We start from the raw sequence: 15,931 nt of genomic DNA, 5'->3' as shown, positions 1-15,931 counted from the left end.
TGGCTCAACGAACATCAGATACTACTTCTCAGATCAGCACACAAGTAATTTCTCCGAGACCCAGACGGCTTAGAAGTTGCCGTTGTCGATTGAACCCTCAAGTGACAGGATTGTCATCTTGGTAAGCTTTGGACAAAAGAGCGCTTAAGCAGTCGCCTCCAATTGCCCAATAGACCCAACAGAATTGAAACGAGCATCTATACTTGTAGACTTAATTTTCTTTGAAACTTTGTTTCATTGAGCTTGTAAGTCAGTGGTATCACAACTTTGTATTCCACAAGTAGGCTGGCTGTTGAGACCAAGCTTCAACTGCTGCTCCTCAAGACTGTGAATTGCAAAAGGCATCGTGGCCCTATAAACAACCATCAAAAACATCTGGGCACAAATTCAATTAAGTAGGAAGACATTCTCTATCATTCGAATTTTGGCAGGTACATAAAAATCTGCTAGGCTGCGCCCATTTTGAAACTCCAAGATAAGGTACCAGTCGCCTAATAGAGTGTGTATTTGCTCCTTGTGATAAGTTACAAGATTAATGGCTTGATTTCACTTGAAATACGAGCTTCAAGATACATTCTTGCCATCAGCGCCTATGTGTCCACCTGGATTATACATACTATTCAGCCCCTCTAACCACTGCGGATATCATTTTCCAAGAACAATAATGATTACTCTCAACTCACGAGCATCTATTTCCACTCGGATTCAGTTTTAATCCTTCAGTCAACCCTTTGCTTTTCGCTTTTGCGTCATGTTTATCTCAACTGTTATCATGACCAGCGACGCCATCATCTAAAGAATTCACGCGGTTGTTAACTGCCAAGATAAACATTTTTGGTTTCCCGTCTCCGTTGATAAATTTCTATCGTCTAAATTTTGTAGTAACGGAAAGCTCAGAATCAACATATAACGGGTAGGTTAATTACTGATTTGACAAATGCAAGTTAAGACCTTGAAGTCAACGTCAAAGGAGGCTCCATACCCGCAGCCTCACTCACTGGATGCCGAAATAGGTGACGAGATCATAATGGCTTCTGCTCACACGTTGGAATAGGACAAAACCAATATCCACCAAATTTGTATATTGAATCACTTTTACTGCTATTTTGCAGACTAGCACGTTGACATGATGCCACTCCTTGGTAAGAGACAGCTTCTAAAATCACCGACCAATCCTACATATGGCTTGATTAGGTAACTAGCCTTACAAAAGCCGGCGTGTGCGATTGAATGATTGGAGCCGAGGCCGCCGACAGTGTCAACTCCACAGCTTGTTGATGCCTTGAAGGACACAATGCCACGAATTTGGGTATTCGTGACAAAGCCAGATGCACCGCCGTCAACACAGGTGCTGCCAACTCTTTTACCGGCGCTTTTACGGATGTCGATGTTGCAACACAGAGCGGCACCTGAAGTAACAGCAGCAGGGGCGGTGAAAAAGGAGGCGATGCGGACCAATGGCCCAAGGCCGTCCATATTTTCTAACCAAGATTTTCAAGAAGATTTTCTTCCTTCTTGGAGCCTGAGATACCTGCTATTATGACTGGTATCCATCGGCTCTATCTACCGCAGTTGCCTGAGCATATTTGCTTGAATCCACACTGACAGTAGGAAGCCAGCCCTGGGGGTTGACGCCACCACCAGTGATGGCAAGGCCGGCAGCAGACGAGTTCACACCCAGGGTGATCTAAAAAACTTTGTTAGTATTCGATAACACATTAAAATTAAAGGAAACCTACGTATCCAACCAGACCGTCTTGGATGTTATCAGTCAATTGGGTGACGCTGATCACAGCGCTGTAACCGTCCGAACTGGCGTCGGAGTACAGTGAATCCTCGGCATTGGTGGTACGGTTCAAAGTGGAAAGATGTGCGCTGTACGGATCGAGGGCGTATACTTGGTTCAGTAGGTCTTCCTCGAAGAACAACTGGCCGATATGTTGGACCTTGCTGGCGGAGTAAGAGGTACCGTTGGTGATATCTGTCTGTGCAGTGACGTGAATGTGTGTAGTACGAGTAATATAATAGCCAGGGAATTTGGTCAAAAATTCGACAATTCCGTTGTCATCGGTTACTTGGATTCCCCGCAAAAAGGTCTCATCGTCCGTAGTACCATCGTTTCTCTTGGTCCATCCACTAAGAAGCTCGGAGGTATCAGGGTCGATTCCGGTGAACGACGAGTAAGAACCCGTGGCATTGCAGTTCCAAATTGTTAGTGCGGTCCCTTTCAGAGGCTCACAGGTTTCGATGTCAATGACTCCGATGTCAAGGTAGAAGTCAATACCCCCTTGCTCTTCGCGAAGGTCATGGCGAACCATTTCTCCGTCAACCCTATTAAAAGTTAGACTCTGAGTTCTTTTCTTCCTTTCATATGCCTTACCCGTAAGGTCCCCAAACAGTGTCAGGGGCCAGCACGCAAGTATCGTTCTGAATCGTGGTGTAATGTAGCGAATCGCGCTGCAGTAAGCCTCGCGCATCGACGTGTCCGTTTTCAACACGGCGCGCCCGCAGACGGTTTGCACGAGATTCAAAGATCTCCGCTTTGCGCTTTTCAATAGCGGCTGCGCACTTGTTCGTACTCCGGCCGATCAAATGGGCTTCTGCCTTTGCTTTCTCTTCAGTAAGCCGTTCGGGGTGAGCCCAAACAGGAGCTGACACCAAAGCGTGGAGGAGGACGTTGCTGAGATGCATTTTTATGTTAAGCTTGTCAAGGAGTTTCAAAAGGAATGGTAAAGGCAATAAAATGGCTTTATTTCAACATTTTGGAAACACTCCTGAAAGCACATCGCTGTCTTATATACAGCTATTCTATCCCGCTCCTCCTTTTTTCGTATATATTTCGCATCACTTTGTGTATTGCTACCCCCTAACTAATCAAAAGCTCCGGAATAGCTTACGTCTCGATTAATGTGATTGGAAGAATTATAGCTGGCTGACGTTTACTTCCACGTCTGGGTTCGGGATGTGGGCGGCTTTGTGGAGTTGAGGCTCTCGCGAAGAGGTTCTGCATTGCCCACCCCCAGGCGAATTGTGCTAGGGTCCTCGGGAGACGCACCGCCCCTTCAAAGTTGGTTGTATCAACTTCTGGTTTGTCCAATTATGACTGCCGGGACTTTTGGGTAACTCCATATCTTCGGGTTCATGTGGCGGTACCGGATCTTCTTCTTAATTTCACGTCTTCAAGGAACATTTTGTGAAAATCGTAATGAAGAACTCGGCATCTCGTTTGCGCCCGAAGGCCGCTATTTCGGGGCACCTGCACCATCGCCCTTCCACGATCAGTCCAGTACCGGCCTCGCCGAAAAAAAGACAAAAACAACACAAGAAAAAGACAGCTCGGTTGTTGCAAACAACAAGGACTTCCGATCGGTTAGATTCAAAGAGAAATACCTCCTGTCGATGTAGTTAGTTCAACCGTTTAGAGGCGCATGCAGGCAGAGACTGCATTGTAGTGAGCCTGAACAAGGAAACGCTATTTACCAATGACTATGCTGGTTTTCCGGAAAGAATAGAGGATAGATTTTGAACAAAAAGTAGATCTTGTTAGATATTTATATGGATTGGCGTTGCCTAAGCTCATTTATCTGATGTGGTAAAGGTGCCATGCAAAGCCCCGCTCTTGAAGCCACCATGTAAACAATGTGAACGCTTGCTTTGTACTAAAGTGATGAAAAATGAGAGTCATCTATCAATCAACCAAAGTAGAAACAATAAGCTTGTTGCAGCGTAGCACAGGCCAACGGTACGGAGAAGATGGGTAGTAATTGTGCGAATGGTTCAAGCCTTCTGAACCTTACAGTAACTCGGATATCAATATTATACCGTATACAAAACAGCACTCCTACCTTCATAAACTATAGATGGCAATCCCTATGTTAAATCCCAGTTTCGGCATGGTTATAGAAGATTTGGAAACTTAAGAATCGTGATATAGCTATTCTGAATGTGAAAGCGCCTCGCTTGTACATCTTAAGGAGATCAACGGAGACTTTTATGAGGTTCGACCCTAAATGATTTGTACCGGGCTGCAAATAATCCGGGTGGGAGAAGTGCCGTAGCCAGCCAAATCGGCACCAGGAAGTGAGTTGTAGTTTACGGTTGGTGAGACTCATGACATGCTTAATCAAACGACGAAAGGGAGATGTATGTATGATGTGTGGTTATTGAACGTTTAGGTCAACCACTAGTGGTGCACTCATTTCTCACTAGCCGCCTTCCGTATCATCACAAAGTTCAAGGCAATAAGATCAATAGACAGCCCGATAGATTAGGTAGAATCACAGATCCTGTCTCCTCCTCTCTTGATGTCAGATGCTAAGATGTCAGAGGCTTCTTGAGCTCTTGCTTGAAGATTTGAGCCAAGTTAAAATGTTTGTCCAACAGTCATCAAAGCTTCAACAACCCTGATATTGTTAGAGTTGGAACCAACACTAAACAACAACAGAAGGCAAGGTACTTGGTGCCAGGATAGCATGTCGATGCAGGCATACTTGGTCAGAAACTCGCGTATTCTCGAAATTACTGGGCGAAAAGGGTTTTGACTAGTTCCGGAAAATCTCGCCTGCCATGTTGCTGTAAATGCTACCTCAGACCTTCTTACGAGGCGCCATGCGGGGTGGGATTTAAGCTTTTATTAACCACCGACTTTTACTCCACCGCAGTGCCTTTATTTCGGTGTTACCAATTTGTCCAGTAACTGTCCATGATTCTCCCTGGGATTTATCTAATCGGTGGGTACACTGCTATGCTATGTTTGCAACATAGGGCTAGGAGATTGAAAAAAGCACGGTGAATACTTGAAGAAGTAAAAACAAACTCCAAATAGATGACAAACTTCGCCTAAATTGGAATGACTTCCCCTTTTCCCACTTTCTATCACACCCTACTCAGGGTCAACTGCCCATTATGGAATGTCGGATAACTCCCACTGCGACTTATAATGGGCAGATAAACAACTACAGCGGGAGATTTTGCCTTGAGCTTTATTAACCATTGGAACCCTATGACTACTAGAGGCTGAATCTTACAATCGACGTTCCTAAACTCCAGGATGCGGACAGTAAAAATCGCGGCCACCGTCCTCGCGGCACTCCCGCTTGTCTCGGCTTGGGTCACCCCCTATGGATATCGAGCTAGTCTTGCTGACCGTCACATCGTGGAGGATCTGACGGTGAAGGCGACGCAGCCAGTACGTCGAGCTGATCTTCAATATTTCACTGACAAGACGAGCCGTACGTACATCTGTCATACCTTATTTATTCGTGCTTCCGCACTCACAAAATGTCCAATTTAGCCTTTTATGTCGATGGAGCGAAGATCCCTGAAGTCTCCTTTGACGTCGGGGAGAGCTACGCTGGTCTGATTCCAATAGACGCCACGAAACCGCAAGCTGAGCAGAAGAGGACCTTTTTCTGGTTCTTTCCCACCCAGAACCCTGCCGGCAAAGACGAAATCATTATCTGGCTCAATGGAGGCCCGGGGTGCTCTTCAATGGAAGGTGAGCTCCTGTTGGCGAAACACAGTAGAAAATTGTTTGTACTTACTTCTTTCAGGATTCATGCAGGAGAACGGCCCTTTCATGTGGCAATACGGAACCTACAAGCCTGTTGCCAACCCATACTCATGGCATAAGCTCGCCAACGTGATCTGGTAGATCTTCTTTCCCCTAATTTGCTGTAGAAGCTAACAAACCCACTAAGGGTCGAATATCCTACTGGAACCGGATTCAGCGCCGGTAATGTCACTGCCAAGAACAATGTTGACGCTGCTGAGGAGTTCCTTGGCTTCTGGGAGAACTTTGTAAAGACTTTCAATCTTCAGGGTAAGAAGATCTATATTACCGGAGAGAGCTATTCAGGGATCTACGTCCCCTACGTCGGCGCTGCCATGCTGGACAGGAATGACACCTCCCTCTTCAATGTCAACGGCGCTCTCTACTACAACCCGATCATGCCCTACTTTGACAACTTGGGTCTTGGCCACGCAGCTTTCCCTGCTTACTTTCGATACTGGGAGAACATTTTCGGACTTCCCAACAGCGTCAAGGCGCAGTTGGAGAAGGACAACCAGGAGTGCAAATTTGACGAATACCTGAACAAACACCTGTCCTTCCCTCCTCCGGCTATGCCTTGGCCTGCGACTCAAAAGGCCGACAATTGCGACATTCTCAAGCACTTCAACGACGCAATCTACACGATCAACCCATGCTTCAACACGTACCACATCATGGACCAGTGCCCCGTTCTCTGGGACGTTTTGGGATTCCCCCAAGTCCCCTACAGCCCTGAAGGACACACCATCTACTTCAACATCCCTGAAGTCCGTAAGACTGTTCATGTCCCCCTGGACCACCCCGAATGGGTCATGTGCAAGGGCCCCGTCTTCGTTGACGGGAAGGACAACTACGACGGCGCCGAACACGAACGCAAGTTCCAGACTCTCGTCGAGCGCACGAACAACGTCCACGTCAGCTCCGGCCTGGCGGACTTCGTTGTCCAGCCCAACGTCACCGCGCTCGGCATCCAGAGAACCACCTGGAACGGCAAGCAGGGTTTCCAGACGCGGCCTTCGACAGAGTTCGTCATCCCACCCGTCGTCAACGACGAGTCCAACATTCCTTCGTGGGCCGGGGCAAACGTGCAGGGAGTCGTTCACACTGAGCGCGGCCTTACGTGGTCCACTGCCAAGTTGGCCGGGCACATGGTCCCTCAGTACAGCCCTTCCTCTTCTCTGAGGCACGTCGAGCACCTTCTCGGCCGCGTCAAGTCGCTGACGAGCGGCGAGGGCTGGTCTATCAAGATTTCTGCCAACTTTTCTTGGCCTTTCTGAGTTTCTGGGCCTTTCTATTGAGTGAGAACTTGAATCACTTGAGCTTTTCTGCACCTTCACTTTCTGTATGCTTCTTGAAAACTTGGAGAACTCATTTGGATTTTTGATACCGGTTTGACGTAAATATACCTCTTGACAATTAAAATTTTGATCCTGAGAAAAGTAAAATACTCAAGCAGCAGCTAAACAACGAAAATGGAGACACCGAGTAAACGCGTAATACATTCTACGCAGCGAATCTGACGAGTGCAAGCCAGTGCTTTGCCAAGATCTGTAAAGGAATTGTGTACGATACCCAGTACTTGTAAAGAGATACTACGTACAGTAGAGGAGCTGAATAGTCCACATAAGAAAAGAAGTGATTGAGGCTAAGGCATTTGACTTTTGATCTGTTGAAATCCTTCAAAGCAGTAACAAGTGAGTGTTGATCACGACACCATGAGTCAATTCTCTAACAAGCCAAATCTCCAAGGAACACTCTTTATTAACTCTTCAAGGACTGAACGAGATATGATCCAGTTGGTAAACAGTAAATATGAGCAGCTGATGTAGCTACCTAGATATAAGTGAGGAACGAAAGGCTCTGATTGCCACTTGGTAAGTATACTCTTCCGATCTACGTTCCGTCCATCTCCGTCTACTTAGTAGTACTCAGACGAAATACCACAGAGAAAAAGCCATATCACCAGACCACTTGGAACCAACTGGGCCCATAGTAGCCACATTTTCCAAATCTTCCCGTGGCAGTGAAGCCGAATCTGTCCGACTTACATCGATGAAAGCTTTTATCCTCTACAAACAAGGTAGAGATTACACGCGAGTATAAACCAAGAATGCCAAAGCCAGAAATTAAGGCAGTCATGATCAGTCTCTTATCCTGAGAGTATTAACCAAGGTAGTAAGGACGACCAGATGCTCAACCTCATGTCTAAGAAGTGGGCTGAGTAGGCTAAAAACCCCGTCAAGCCGGTGTTCCTGTGGGAGATTTGTAGTACGTTCCACGCTCAACTTCATGTGCGACTACATGCTGTAAGGGAAGGGAAGTATCTTAGTCTCGGTTGAACAAGGCGAAAGATTGGTACTCGGCCTAGAATTTTGAAAGCATGACCAATCTTAACAACTGTGGTAATGATACACCATATAACGGTATGAATGTGTTGTACGAGCCAGAGACATTGAATGAAATGAATCTGACTAATTGCCAACAAATGATAAAGGTGATGTCGCCAGAAAATTCAAATATTTGACACTCCCATCTGCTACAACGGTATGGCATCAACAACCAGCACTCGCTACCTCAATAGTTGTGAGTCTGTTATTACAGTTGACGCCGAAAAGAGAAGGAACTGCAAGACAAATGTAGCTGGCTGTTATCAGCAGCACTTTTCTTCACGTTGGCAAAGATCTCATGCCGATGACCAGAGTTGTGCTGTACTCTTCTCCAATGCACACCCGCAACTCTTGCCAAAATAAGGACGTTTTCGCTGAGTTGCTAGTGTCTGAAACCTTCGGCCTTGAACCGCGACTTGCTTCTACTAGGATGGCATAACTCTAACTGACTGCAAAGTTGTTGCTTAATTCTCGACATCAGGCTCTAAGACTGGTAGATAACATCAAGATCACTCTGGAGGTGCAACCAACTACAACTTTTTCCGAGGTCAGCGTAGGCATTTCAAGACATACGCTAAAACATAGACCAGAAGAGGTCCCGCTTGACACCAACCTGTACAAGTTCAGTATCCTCGGAGGTGCTGAAATGGCCTTGTTCGGTTGCTGAGTAGTGTTGGTTACCAATGGAGCTAGTGTTCCAGTACTGCCAAGACTTTCTTGGTCTTGGCTTGATTGTCAGGCATAGTAATGGGCCATCCGGAACGCGGCGCGTATGATAGAAGTGGCCGTTCAGAAGCTTATACGTCGGCTAGAACGCCACTCAATCAATTTACCTCGTAGTCAAGGGAGAAATTTTCAAGCCTTGAAACTTCTACCAGGATTGGGCGAGTCACGCTCTTGATACTGTTGAGGACGGATAGAACGCCGAGAAAACGGGAGCGGATATGATACTCCGCCGAGGGAAGGTCCCGTAAAGGGCCGATCCCGGGCCGCACGAGCCTCATCGGCATGCAGCCTTATTTCTCGTAGATCTGTCCTGTTGTGCGAAACAAGATTTGCAGACCATCAAACCCTTTTGGATAGAAACTGTGGGTGATCTGGATCAGAAAAATAGAGCATTTGGCTGGTGCTCAACTGTGGTAGGCCATAATGTTGCGATAGTCCCAGCTTAAGGCAGCCCAACTTGATCGCCTGCAGTAAAATAAGGGACTTTGGCACGTTGGCCAAGCTGGTGAGATGCGGCTCGGCAAGGGTACCATCAACAACCACCCAAGATCCGTGTTTTGGGCGGGGATGGCTGCAAACGAGGAGGATTACGGGCTTCTGCATGGTAAACCCCCACTGCTGACAGGTCTTTTCGCCTCGCATTGGGCGAGGCTGCGAACATGCAGCTCCGCGGCGCTGAGGCCATGCCAATAAGCTCGAGGTACGGAGGTTAGGCGAGCGTCGAGGCGTTGGCACTGGTGAGTTAATTCATTGTGGGCAACAATGCGGCTTACTATACGAAGGATCCAGTAAACCCTTGCATATTAGAATCGAAAATGATGGCGGCCATCCTCCGCCAGTGCCTTCAAAAGGTTTTCAGTCTGTTGAAGGCCATCCGACAGGGCATAAAGAAGTTGGAAAGGCTGCTCTCCATGATCAAGGCCGTGTGTGGTTCCGTTCGCAAAACTCGCGCAGTCGCAGGCACACCCTTTCTATTCGCGTCGTCGGATCTCAAAGATCTGAATGAATGGGGAAGCGCCGGTAAGAGATCCGTCTGGTATGCAGGGTAGACAGATGCAAGCCGAGGGTGGTGATACACTCAGCGCAGGCGAAAGGGTCCCTTGAATGGGACATGGCCAACACATGGTATGTGCAGTGAGATTGACTCGCGCGGCCTCCGTTGGAGGAGTCCACACTTGAGCTGGAAGGGAGGGCGCAGCCGGCAACCAATGGCTGGCAGCTGGCAGGAGATGTCAGCATGAGAAGATCGGGAGGCGATGAGAGAATCTTCGCTGTTTCTGGCGGAACGAAATGGGAAGAAGCACGTACCTACTGTCTGGGATACCGCAGGACGGGTTCTCTTTGAGGGGGATTGGGTTCAGTGGTGGGGTACGATTGGGTAGCTGAAGCATTTCAGCCAGAGCTGCATCATCCTAGCTCAGGGCGATTGCTCGAGTTGTGATGCGAAGTGGGCTTATTTCTAGGATCAGCTCAGCTGGCAGTGTCCCATCATTCCCCTAGCGGCGACAGCCAAAACCAGAGCCAGCCGCATGTTGGCCATTTTATGCAGAGTCTCTCAACTGTCGGCGATAGATGGATCGGCGCGACAACAACGTGGACGACCCAACTGAATCGCATGTTGGAGGAATTTTGTTGACTTGAAGGGCCCCCTGCAGCTTGTTTTTGGTTGCCACGGCGAGAGAGCGACGCTGCAAGGGTCTAAATTGGCAGTGGCTGTCGCACCTTGAAGTGACACGGGCCTATCACCCGTTGCAGAGGGCCACCTTCCTGAGCGGGCTTGACATCACCGGCCGGGATGCTGAGTGTGACGCTGTCAAGCGCTGTTCTTTGCATCAAGGCGAGAACTGGGGTTCAAGTTGGAGCGAGCGGGATGACGGACGACGTATGCATCCACACAGGTAGAGGAGGACACTGACTGCTTCTGGATACGGATGTGGACTAGATTGACGTGTGTCGCATTGTGTCAGAGTTAGAAACGGCTTCCCACGGGAACCAAAGAGATGACAGCGCTGGGCCAGCGCAAAACATGTGTCGCAAAGAGAAACGGGGCGAGTTCCTCGGAGCGTTGTCGTTGGTGTTTTCATCTGGTCACCGTAATCCATTTTTCTATCTTTTTTTTTCGAGAAGCCTGCGAAACGGACCACACAGGAAGATGGGACGGGCTGCAGATGTCAGTTCGAGCACGAGTACGACCAAAGTTTGACGAAGCACTTACCTACTGTGTTAGTGGACGACGCTTAATATGTGTTGGACTGCGCGGGGATGAAGCTTGCTGGAGATGGTGGTGTTGGTGTGGCACAAGCAATATGTTCGCAATTCCAGGAAGGGGAAAACTAGTGAGATGGTCCGGAGACTGGGTCAAAATGGTGTGCATGTCGTTCCCTTATGCGCATGGCGCAGTCGTCAACGTGCGCCCATCTAGTCTATGCGGCCATGGCGATGTCAATCTACTCTGGATCTGTGAAAGGAGAGACATGTTCATCGTCACTTTTATGCCGAGGGGGTAAGCAAGGACAGAATGCGGAAGTCAATATTGTATAGCAGGAGCAGCCCATGGCAACTACCGGAAATCCGACATGAAGGTTCCAGCGGAAGGAGGTGGATGTGGGCTGCGAAGATACATCACCTCTGACCTCATGCACCCCAGCAGTTTCTTAATTTGTCCCGTTATCTTTTTTTTTTCTCTTCCTTTTTCCTTCTGTTTTTGGATTCGCGGCTCGGACTCGATCCCACAGTCAGCAGCCGCAGGAAGATGTAATTACAACAGCCTAGTCCTCGGTAAAACCCACTCTGAACGAAGACTGAAGACACACACACTTCTTCACTGTCATAGTAAGTGAACTAAAACACTGGAACACTGGAACACTGGCAAAGAGGTGGCAGGAAAGCCCCTGGGGCCCACCCTATCTTCTGTCCAAGAACAGGGTGCGTCCCGCGTCGCGGGAAGGCGCTAAGCAAACCCGCCCCCACCACTATCCACCCACACTTGATATGTTATCCAATTACAGCGCTGAGAACCCCGGGATTCTAGACCAGCACCACCTGGCTCGTCGTGTTCTTCCCACCCCAAATCCCAGTCCAAATGTCCAGCCTGACTGTGCTGTATCTGTACTTTCCCATTCGAAGCAGCCCACCCAGCCTGCGGTTTTGTTCCTGCTTTCTACATTTGATGTCTTGGTCTGGCACTTTTTTTTTTGAACCAATTTTTTTTTTTAATCGTTTCCCTCTTCTCTTATCAGACAAGCTCCCCGCCGTTTCTTCCGCTCGGACACGGGAAACGATCTTCTTTTTTGCTGTTTGCCTATCTTGTTCCGCATGTGTTTGTTCCTTGCTGCGCATGCCCTCATGATTAGTCTTCTATGATCGTATCCTAACGACCTCACGACCTTCTTACGATCCTCAGCGCTACATGCAACCAGGCTGACGCAAGCTGTTGTGGCGAAGACAAGCTCCCGAAGTAAACACAACCTGGTCCCTACCTCTAGCCTAAGCACCAGCAGCTTCCCACTCGACAGATCTCGACACAGCCTCCTTCAACCACCTCACTAATTGCTGCACCACTCGAATACGAAAAAAAAAAAAAAAAAAAAAAAAAGGGCTTCTCACCACCGACGGAGTTGTTCTGAAATCTCCTACTTGCCGACCCTCAGCCACGGCTATTTGATCTCTGCCCTATCGTATCTTATCGGCCCAACCACCAAAACCCACAAACTCCCCGCAGGTTATCGTGCGACCCGTTGAAGCTTTGCCAAGATTGTTGACTATCGATCGCATTTGCCGACGCCTGACCTCACACCTTACCTCGCTACCTTGCCAACTCGGTTGCCCGTTCAAGTGAAATCGCCCTTCGACTACGAGCATTCCATGCTGAGCGCCTTCACCTCTCAACTCTCGAACCTCCAAGTCTGACTTCCGCGTGTTGTAATTTCATTAAGCGAATGATCACGAATCTCAAGCAACGGTAGCCCCTCCAACTATATCACCCCGGCGACCTCGCCGGCGCCAACCCCGCCACCATGGAACAGTCTGAAGAGCTGCTCACAGCAGCACACGAAATATATGCCCGTATGGGAGGATCAGATCCTAATGCTGCCTCACGACCACCCGCATACAAGGCTATTGGTATCTCCTTGGCCGTTGCTTCCGGTGCATTCATCGGCTGTTCTTTCGTCATCAAAAAAGTCGGTCTATTGAAAGCCAACGAAAAATACAATGAGACCCCAGGCGAGGGCTACGGCTATCTCAAGAATGCGTGGTGGTGGACTGGTATGATCTTGATGATTGTGGGGGAAATCTGCAACTTTGTCGCATACGCCTTTACCGATGCCATCCTCGTCACTCCCTTGGGTGCTCTATCCGTCGTCTTGACTGCCATTCTTTCGGCCATTTTTCTCAAGGAGCGCCTGAGTATGGTTGGGAAAGTAGCTTGCTTCCTCTGCATAGTGGGATCCGTCGTTATCGTCATGAATGCGCCCGAGAACTCCGCTGTTGCCAACATCCAACAGATGCAAAGCTACGTCATCCACCCGGCCTTTCTGTCCTACGCCGGTGTCATCATCGTTGGCTCAGTCGCAACCGCTTTTTACGCTGGTCCAAGATGGGGTAACAAAAACATGTTGGTTTACATCTCCATTTGCAGTTGGGTTGGAGGCTTGAGCGTTGTTGCGACTCAGGGCTTGGGTGCCGCTATCGTGGCCCAGGCTGGTGGTCAATCGCAATTCAACCAGTGGTTCCTCTACGTGCTGTTGGTTTTTGTTATTGCGACTCTTTTGACTGAGATTATCTACCTTAATGTGAGTAATGTCCATGGCAGATTCATGAGTGTGAAGGTGCTGACAACATGCGCAGAAAGCATTGAACCTTTTCAACGCCGCTCTCGTCACTCCGACATACTACGTCTACTTCACCAGTACCACCATCATCACCTCGGCAGTTTTATTCAGAGGTTTCAAAGGCACTCCTAGTTCCATTATAACCGTGGTTAACGGTTTCTTGACCATCTGCTCCGGTGTCGTCCTTCTCCAGCTATCCAAGTCCGCCAAGGATGTACCCGACGCGGCGGTTTTCACTGGGGATCTTAACCAAATCCACACAATCGCCGAGCAGGAACAACCCGAAACCGAGCCCAAGGCCGATGCCATTCGTGGAACCGCCGCAATTGTACGACGTCTGTCCTCAGCCAGGCAGAAGATGGAAGAGGACGAATTCAAGCGACTCCACGAGGAGAAGCTGCGCGAATCCCTGGAGCCTGTCAGCGAGGATGGTCAGCCGATGTACGAGTGGGATGGTATAAGGAGACGCCGGACAATGACGGTTGGCAGTCGAAGCACTCGAGGAACTATCACATCCCCGTACCCGATCCCTCATTCTGGTATTCCATCTGGCGTCCCCTCTGGTGTCCCCCGCACCCCCACAGTCGTCCCGAGCTCACCACAGGCTCACCCTCCTCTTGGCATGTCCCATTTCCCTACTGAGGAGGAGCTGGCTGAGCGGGAGCGCCCTTCATCACCCAGCATGCTCTCGAGTATTGCAGGCACAATCCGAGAGCGAGCAAGAAGTGTTTTATCGCCGCACCAGCCAAATTACTCACATGATCCCAAGGTGCAAAGCCCCATGCATCCTGTTCCTTTGACGGAGATTGCCGTCGCTACTCTTAAATCAGACGATGAGCGATCCCCGTATTATGGTAGAAGCAGGGAACACGTATACGGACTTCCAATTGCTCAACAGTACGGTGATACAGAATACGCTGGTGCGGCAGGTGTCCATGACCCGCGCGCAGTATCTCCAGGAAGTGGTTTCAGCGGCGTAGGTTCTCATCTGGCACCGACACCACCACCACACTCAGCAAAGAGGCAATTCTCTTTCTCGAACGTTTTCAAGAGACACAATGCCGACGCAGCGCGTGAGGAGGACCATCATCGGCCGAATAGTCGTTACGGTCTCGGGTCGCGGGGTTATTCCAGCCCACAAGTCAAGAATGCGACTGAAGAGGAGCGACTTGGCCTTGTGAAGGGAGATTCCCAATCGTTGCCTGTTCTTCAGCGCTACGACGATGACGATGATGACGAGGATTATGCTAGAGGCGGGCAGGTGCGGTCCATTGATTCGAGCCCACCGGAAGCATCGAGGTACGGGCGCGGTATCACAACACCGCCAAGGAGAGGAAGTGACCCAAGGGAAGTAGAATATGATTCGGAGGCACCAACACCTCCTCCTCACCGGCCACAGCCTGGTGGCGGTCGGCCAGGAGCATTCTTATAAGCATATGAGTAGCATGATTTGAAATCGATTCGACGCCAACGACGCCCAGGTGGAACAAGCTTCTTAATTGTTTGCCCCTGGCGTCTATTATGACTGTAAGAATAATGGACGAGTAGGTACATATCAAGGCCATGGGAGGCTATACCTCATCAAGGAGATGAAACATTGCAGGTGTACATTAGATGGGGAAGAACGGGCCCATAGCCTGCAACATGGGGCCTTTGTTGGGTACCAGCACTTATATACATAACATAAATTCAAGTACGTGACACAAGAACATTCATGAATTTCGTTGTCTTCTTCAATTTGAGCTATCCTAGCTTGTGTTTGTGGCTACACACAGCTTAGAAACTGTCCCGTCTGTCATGAGGTTGGGTTGAAGGGCCTTTGGGTGAACAGGTGGACTTGGGCAAATGTAAAAGACGTCACCTTTTTACACCCTCTGGAGTGGAATATAAAGGAGCTTCAAGCAATAAGAAAAATCTTCTGCAGTTCCTCAAACTATGCTCCGGCTATGAAGCCAAGGTCTTCCGGTGCAGAAACGCAGGAATACCCTCCTGTTTGATTCACTTCGCTTCCCTCCGATGAGAGACGGAATGCATACTTGTCAATTTGGGGGGAGGAGCTTAGCCTCCGGCTTTTTTTACAACGCTCTTGCTGCTTCCTTCCAAGATTGACTGGATAAACAGAAGAAACTCCTGATGGACATCTAGCTTCTTTGTCAGACGGTCATCATGGTCATCTGAGCATACTAAAAATTCACCTACTACAGCTGGGTGCTACCAACGGAAAGAGCGCCTTCCTTAATGAGAAGCGTTCTTGCCTTGAGTATTACTTTCCTCTTTTTTCTCCCTTCAAAATCCATCTCGACTGCCTTTCAGTCTCTCTCTCTCTCCTCTTCACCCACTCAAGGTTTTTCTTTCTTCCACACAAATTCTTCACCCTTGACAACTGCCACAAGCCTCTACGCCTTCATCTGTTCACTTAGGTGCCATCATCAGAG

General features: G+C 48.9%; 4 protein-coding genes across 4 annotated transcripts; 2 read left to right on the top strand and 2 right to left on the bottom strand.

Annotated features, from left to right (window-relative positions):
• Nucleotides 1–1,113: 1,113 nt before the first annotated feature.
• Nucleotides 1,114–1,476, bottom strand: CTRU02_214641 (uncharacterized protein; the record flags this gene model as incomplete). The annotated part of the gene is made up of 1 exon (XM_036727831.1): nt 1,114–1,476. The coding sequence occupies one exon, from the start codon at nt 1,474–1,476 to the stop codon at nt 1,114–1,116; it is 363 nt and encodes a 120-aa protein (XP_036580360.1).
• A 61-nt stretch (nt 1,477–1,537) lies between these two features.
• Nucleotides 1,538–2,691, bottom strand: CTRU02_214640 (extracellular dioxygenase; the record flags this gene model as incomplete). The annotated part of the gene is made up of 3 exons (XM_036727830.1): nt 1,538–1,687; nt 1,740–2,331; nt 2,381–2,691. The coding sequence occupies 3 exons, from the start codon at nt 2,689–2,691 to the stop codon at nt 1,538–1,540; spliced, it is 1,053 nt and encodes a 350-aa protein (XP_036580359.1).
• A 2,359-nt stretch (nt 2,692–5,050) lies between these two features.
• Nucleotides 5,051–6,828, top strand: CTRU02_214639 (carboxypeptidase; the record flags this gene model as incomplete). The annotated part of the gene is made up of 4 exons (XM_036727829.1): nt 5,051–5,231; nt 5,294–5,497; nt 5,553–5,649; nt 5,700–6,828. 4 exons carry the CDS (start codon nt 5,051–5,053, stop codon nt 6,826–6,828), a joined length of 1,611 nt encoding a protein of 536 aa, XP_036580358.1.
• Nucleotides 6,829–12,680: 5,852 nt separating this feature from the next.
• CTRU02_214638 (DUF803 domain membrane protein) lies at nt 12,681–14,928 on the top strand (the record flags this gene model as incomplete). The annotated part of the gene is made up of 2 exons (XM_036727828.1): nt 12,681–13,457; nt 13,513–14,928. 2 exons carry the CDS (start codon nt 12,681–12,683, stop codon nt 14,926–14,928), a joined length of 2,193 nt encoding a protein of 730 aa, XP_036580357.1.
• Between the last annotated feature and the right edge of the window lie 1,003 nt (nt 14,929–15,931).

This window comes from Colletotrichum truncatum, assembly GCF_014235925.2.
Source record: "Colletotrichum truncatum strain CMES1059 chromosome Unknown Contig_0011, whole genome shotgun sequence".
Classification (NCBI taxonomy): Eukaryota; Fungi; Ascomycota; class Sordariomycetes; order Glomerellales; family Glomerellaceae; genus Colletotrichum; species Colletotrichum truncatum.
This window is presented reverse-complemented; position numbering and strand designations above follow the sequence as displayed.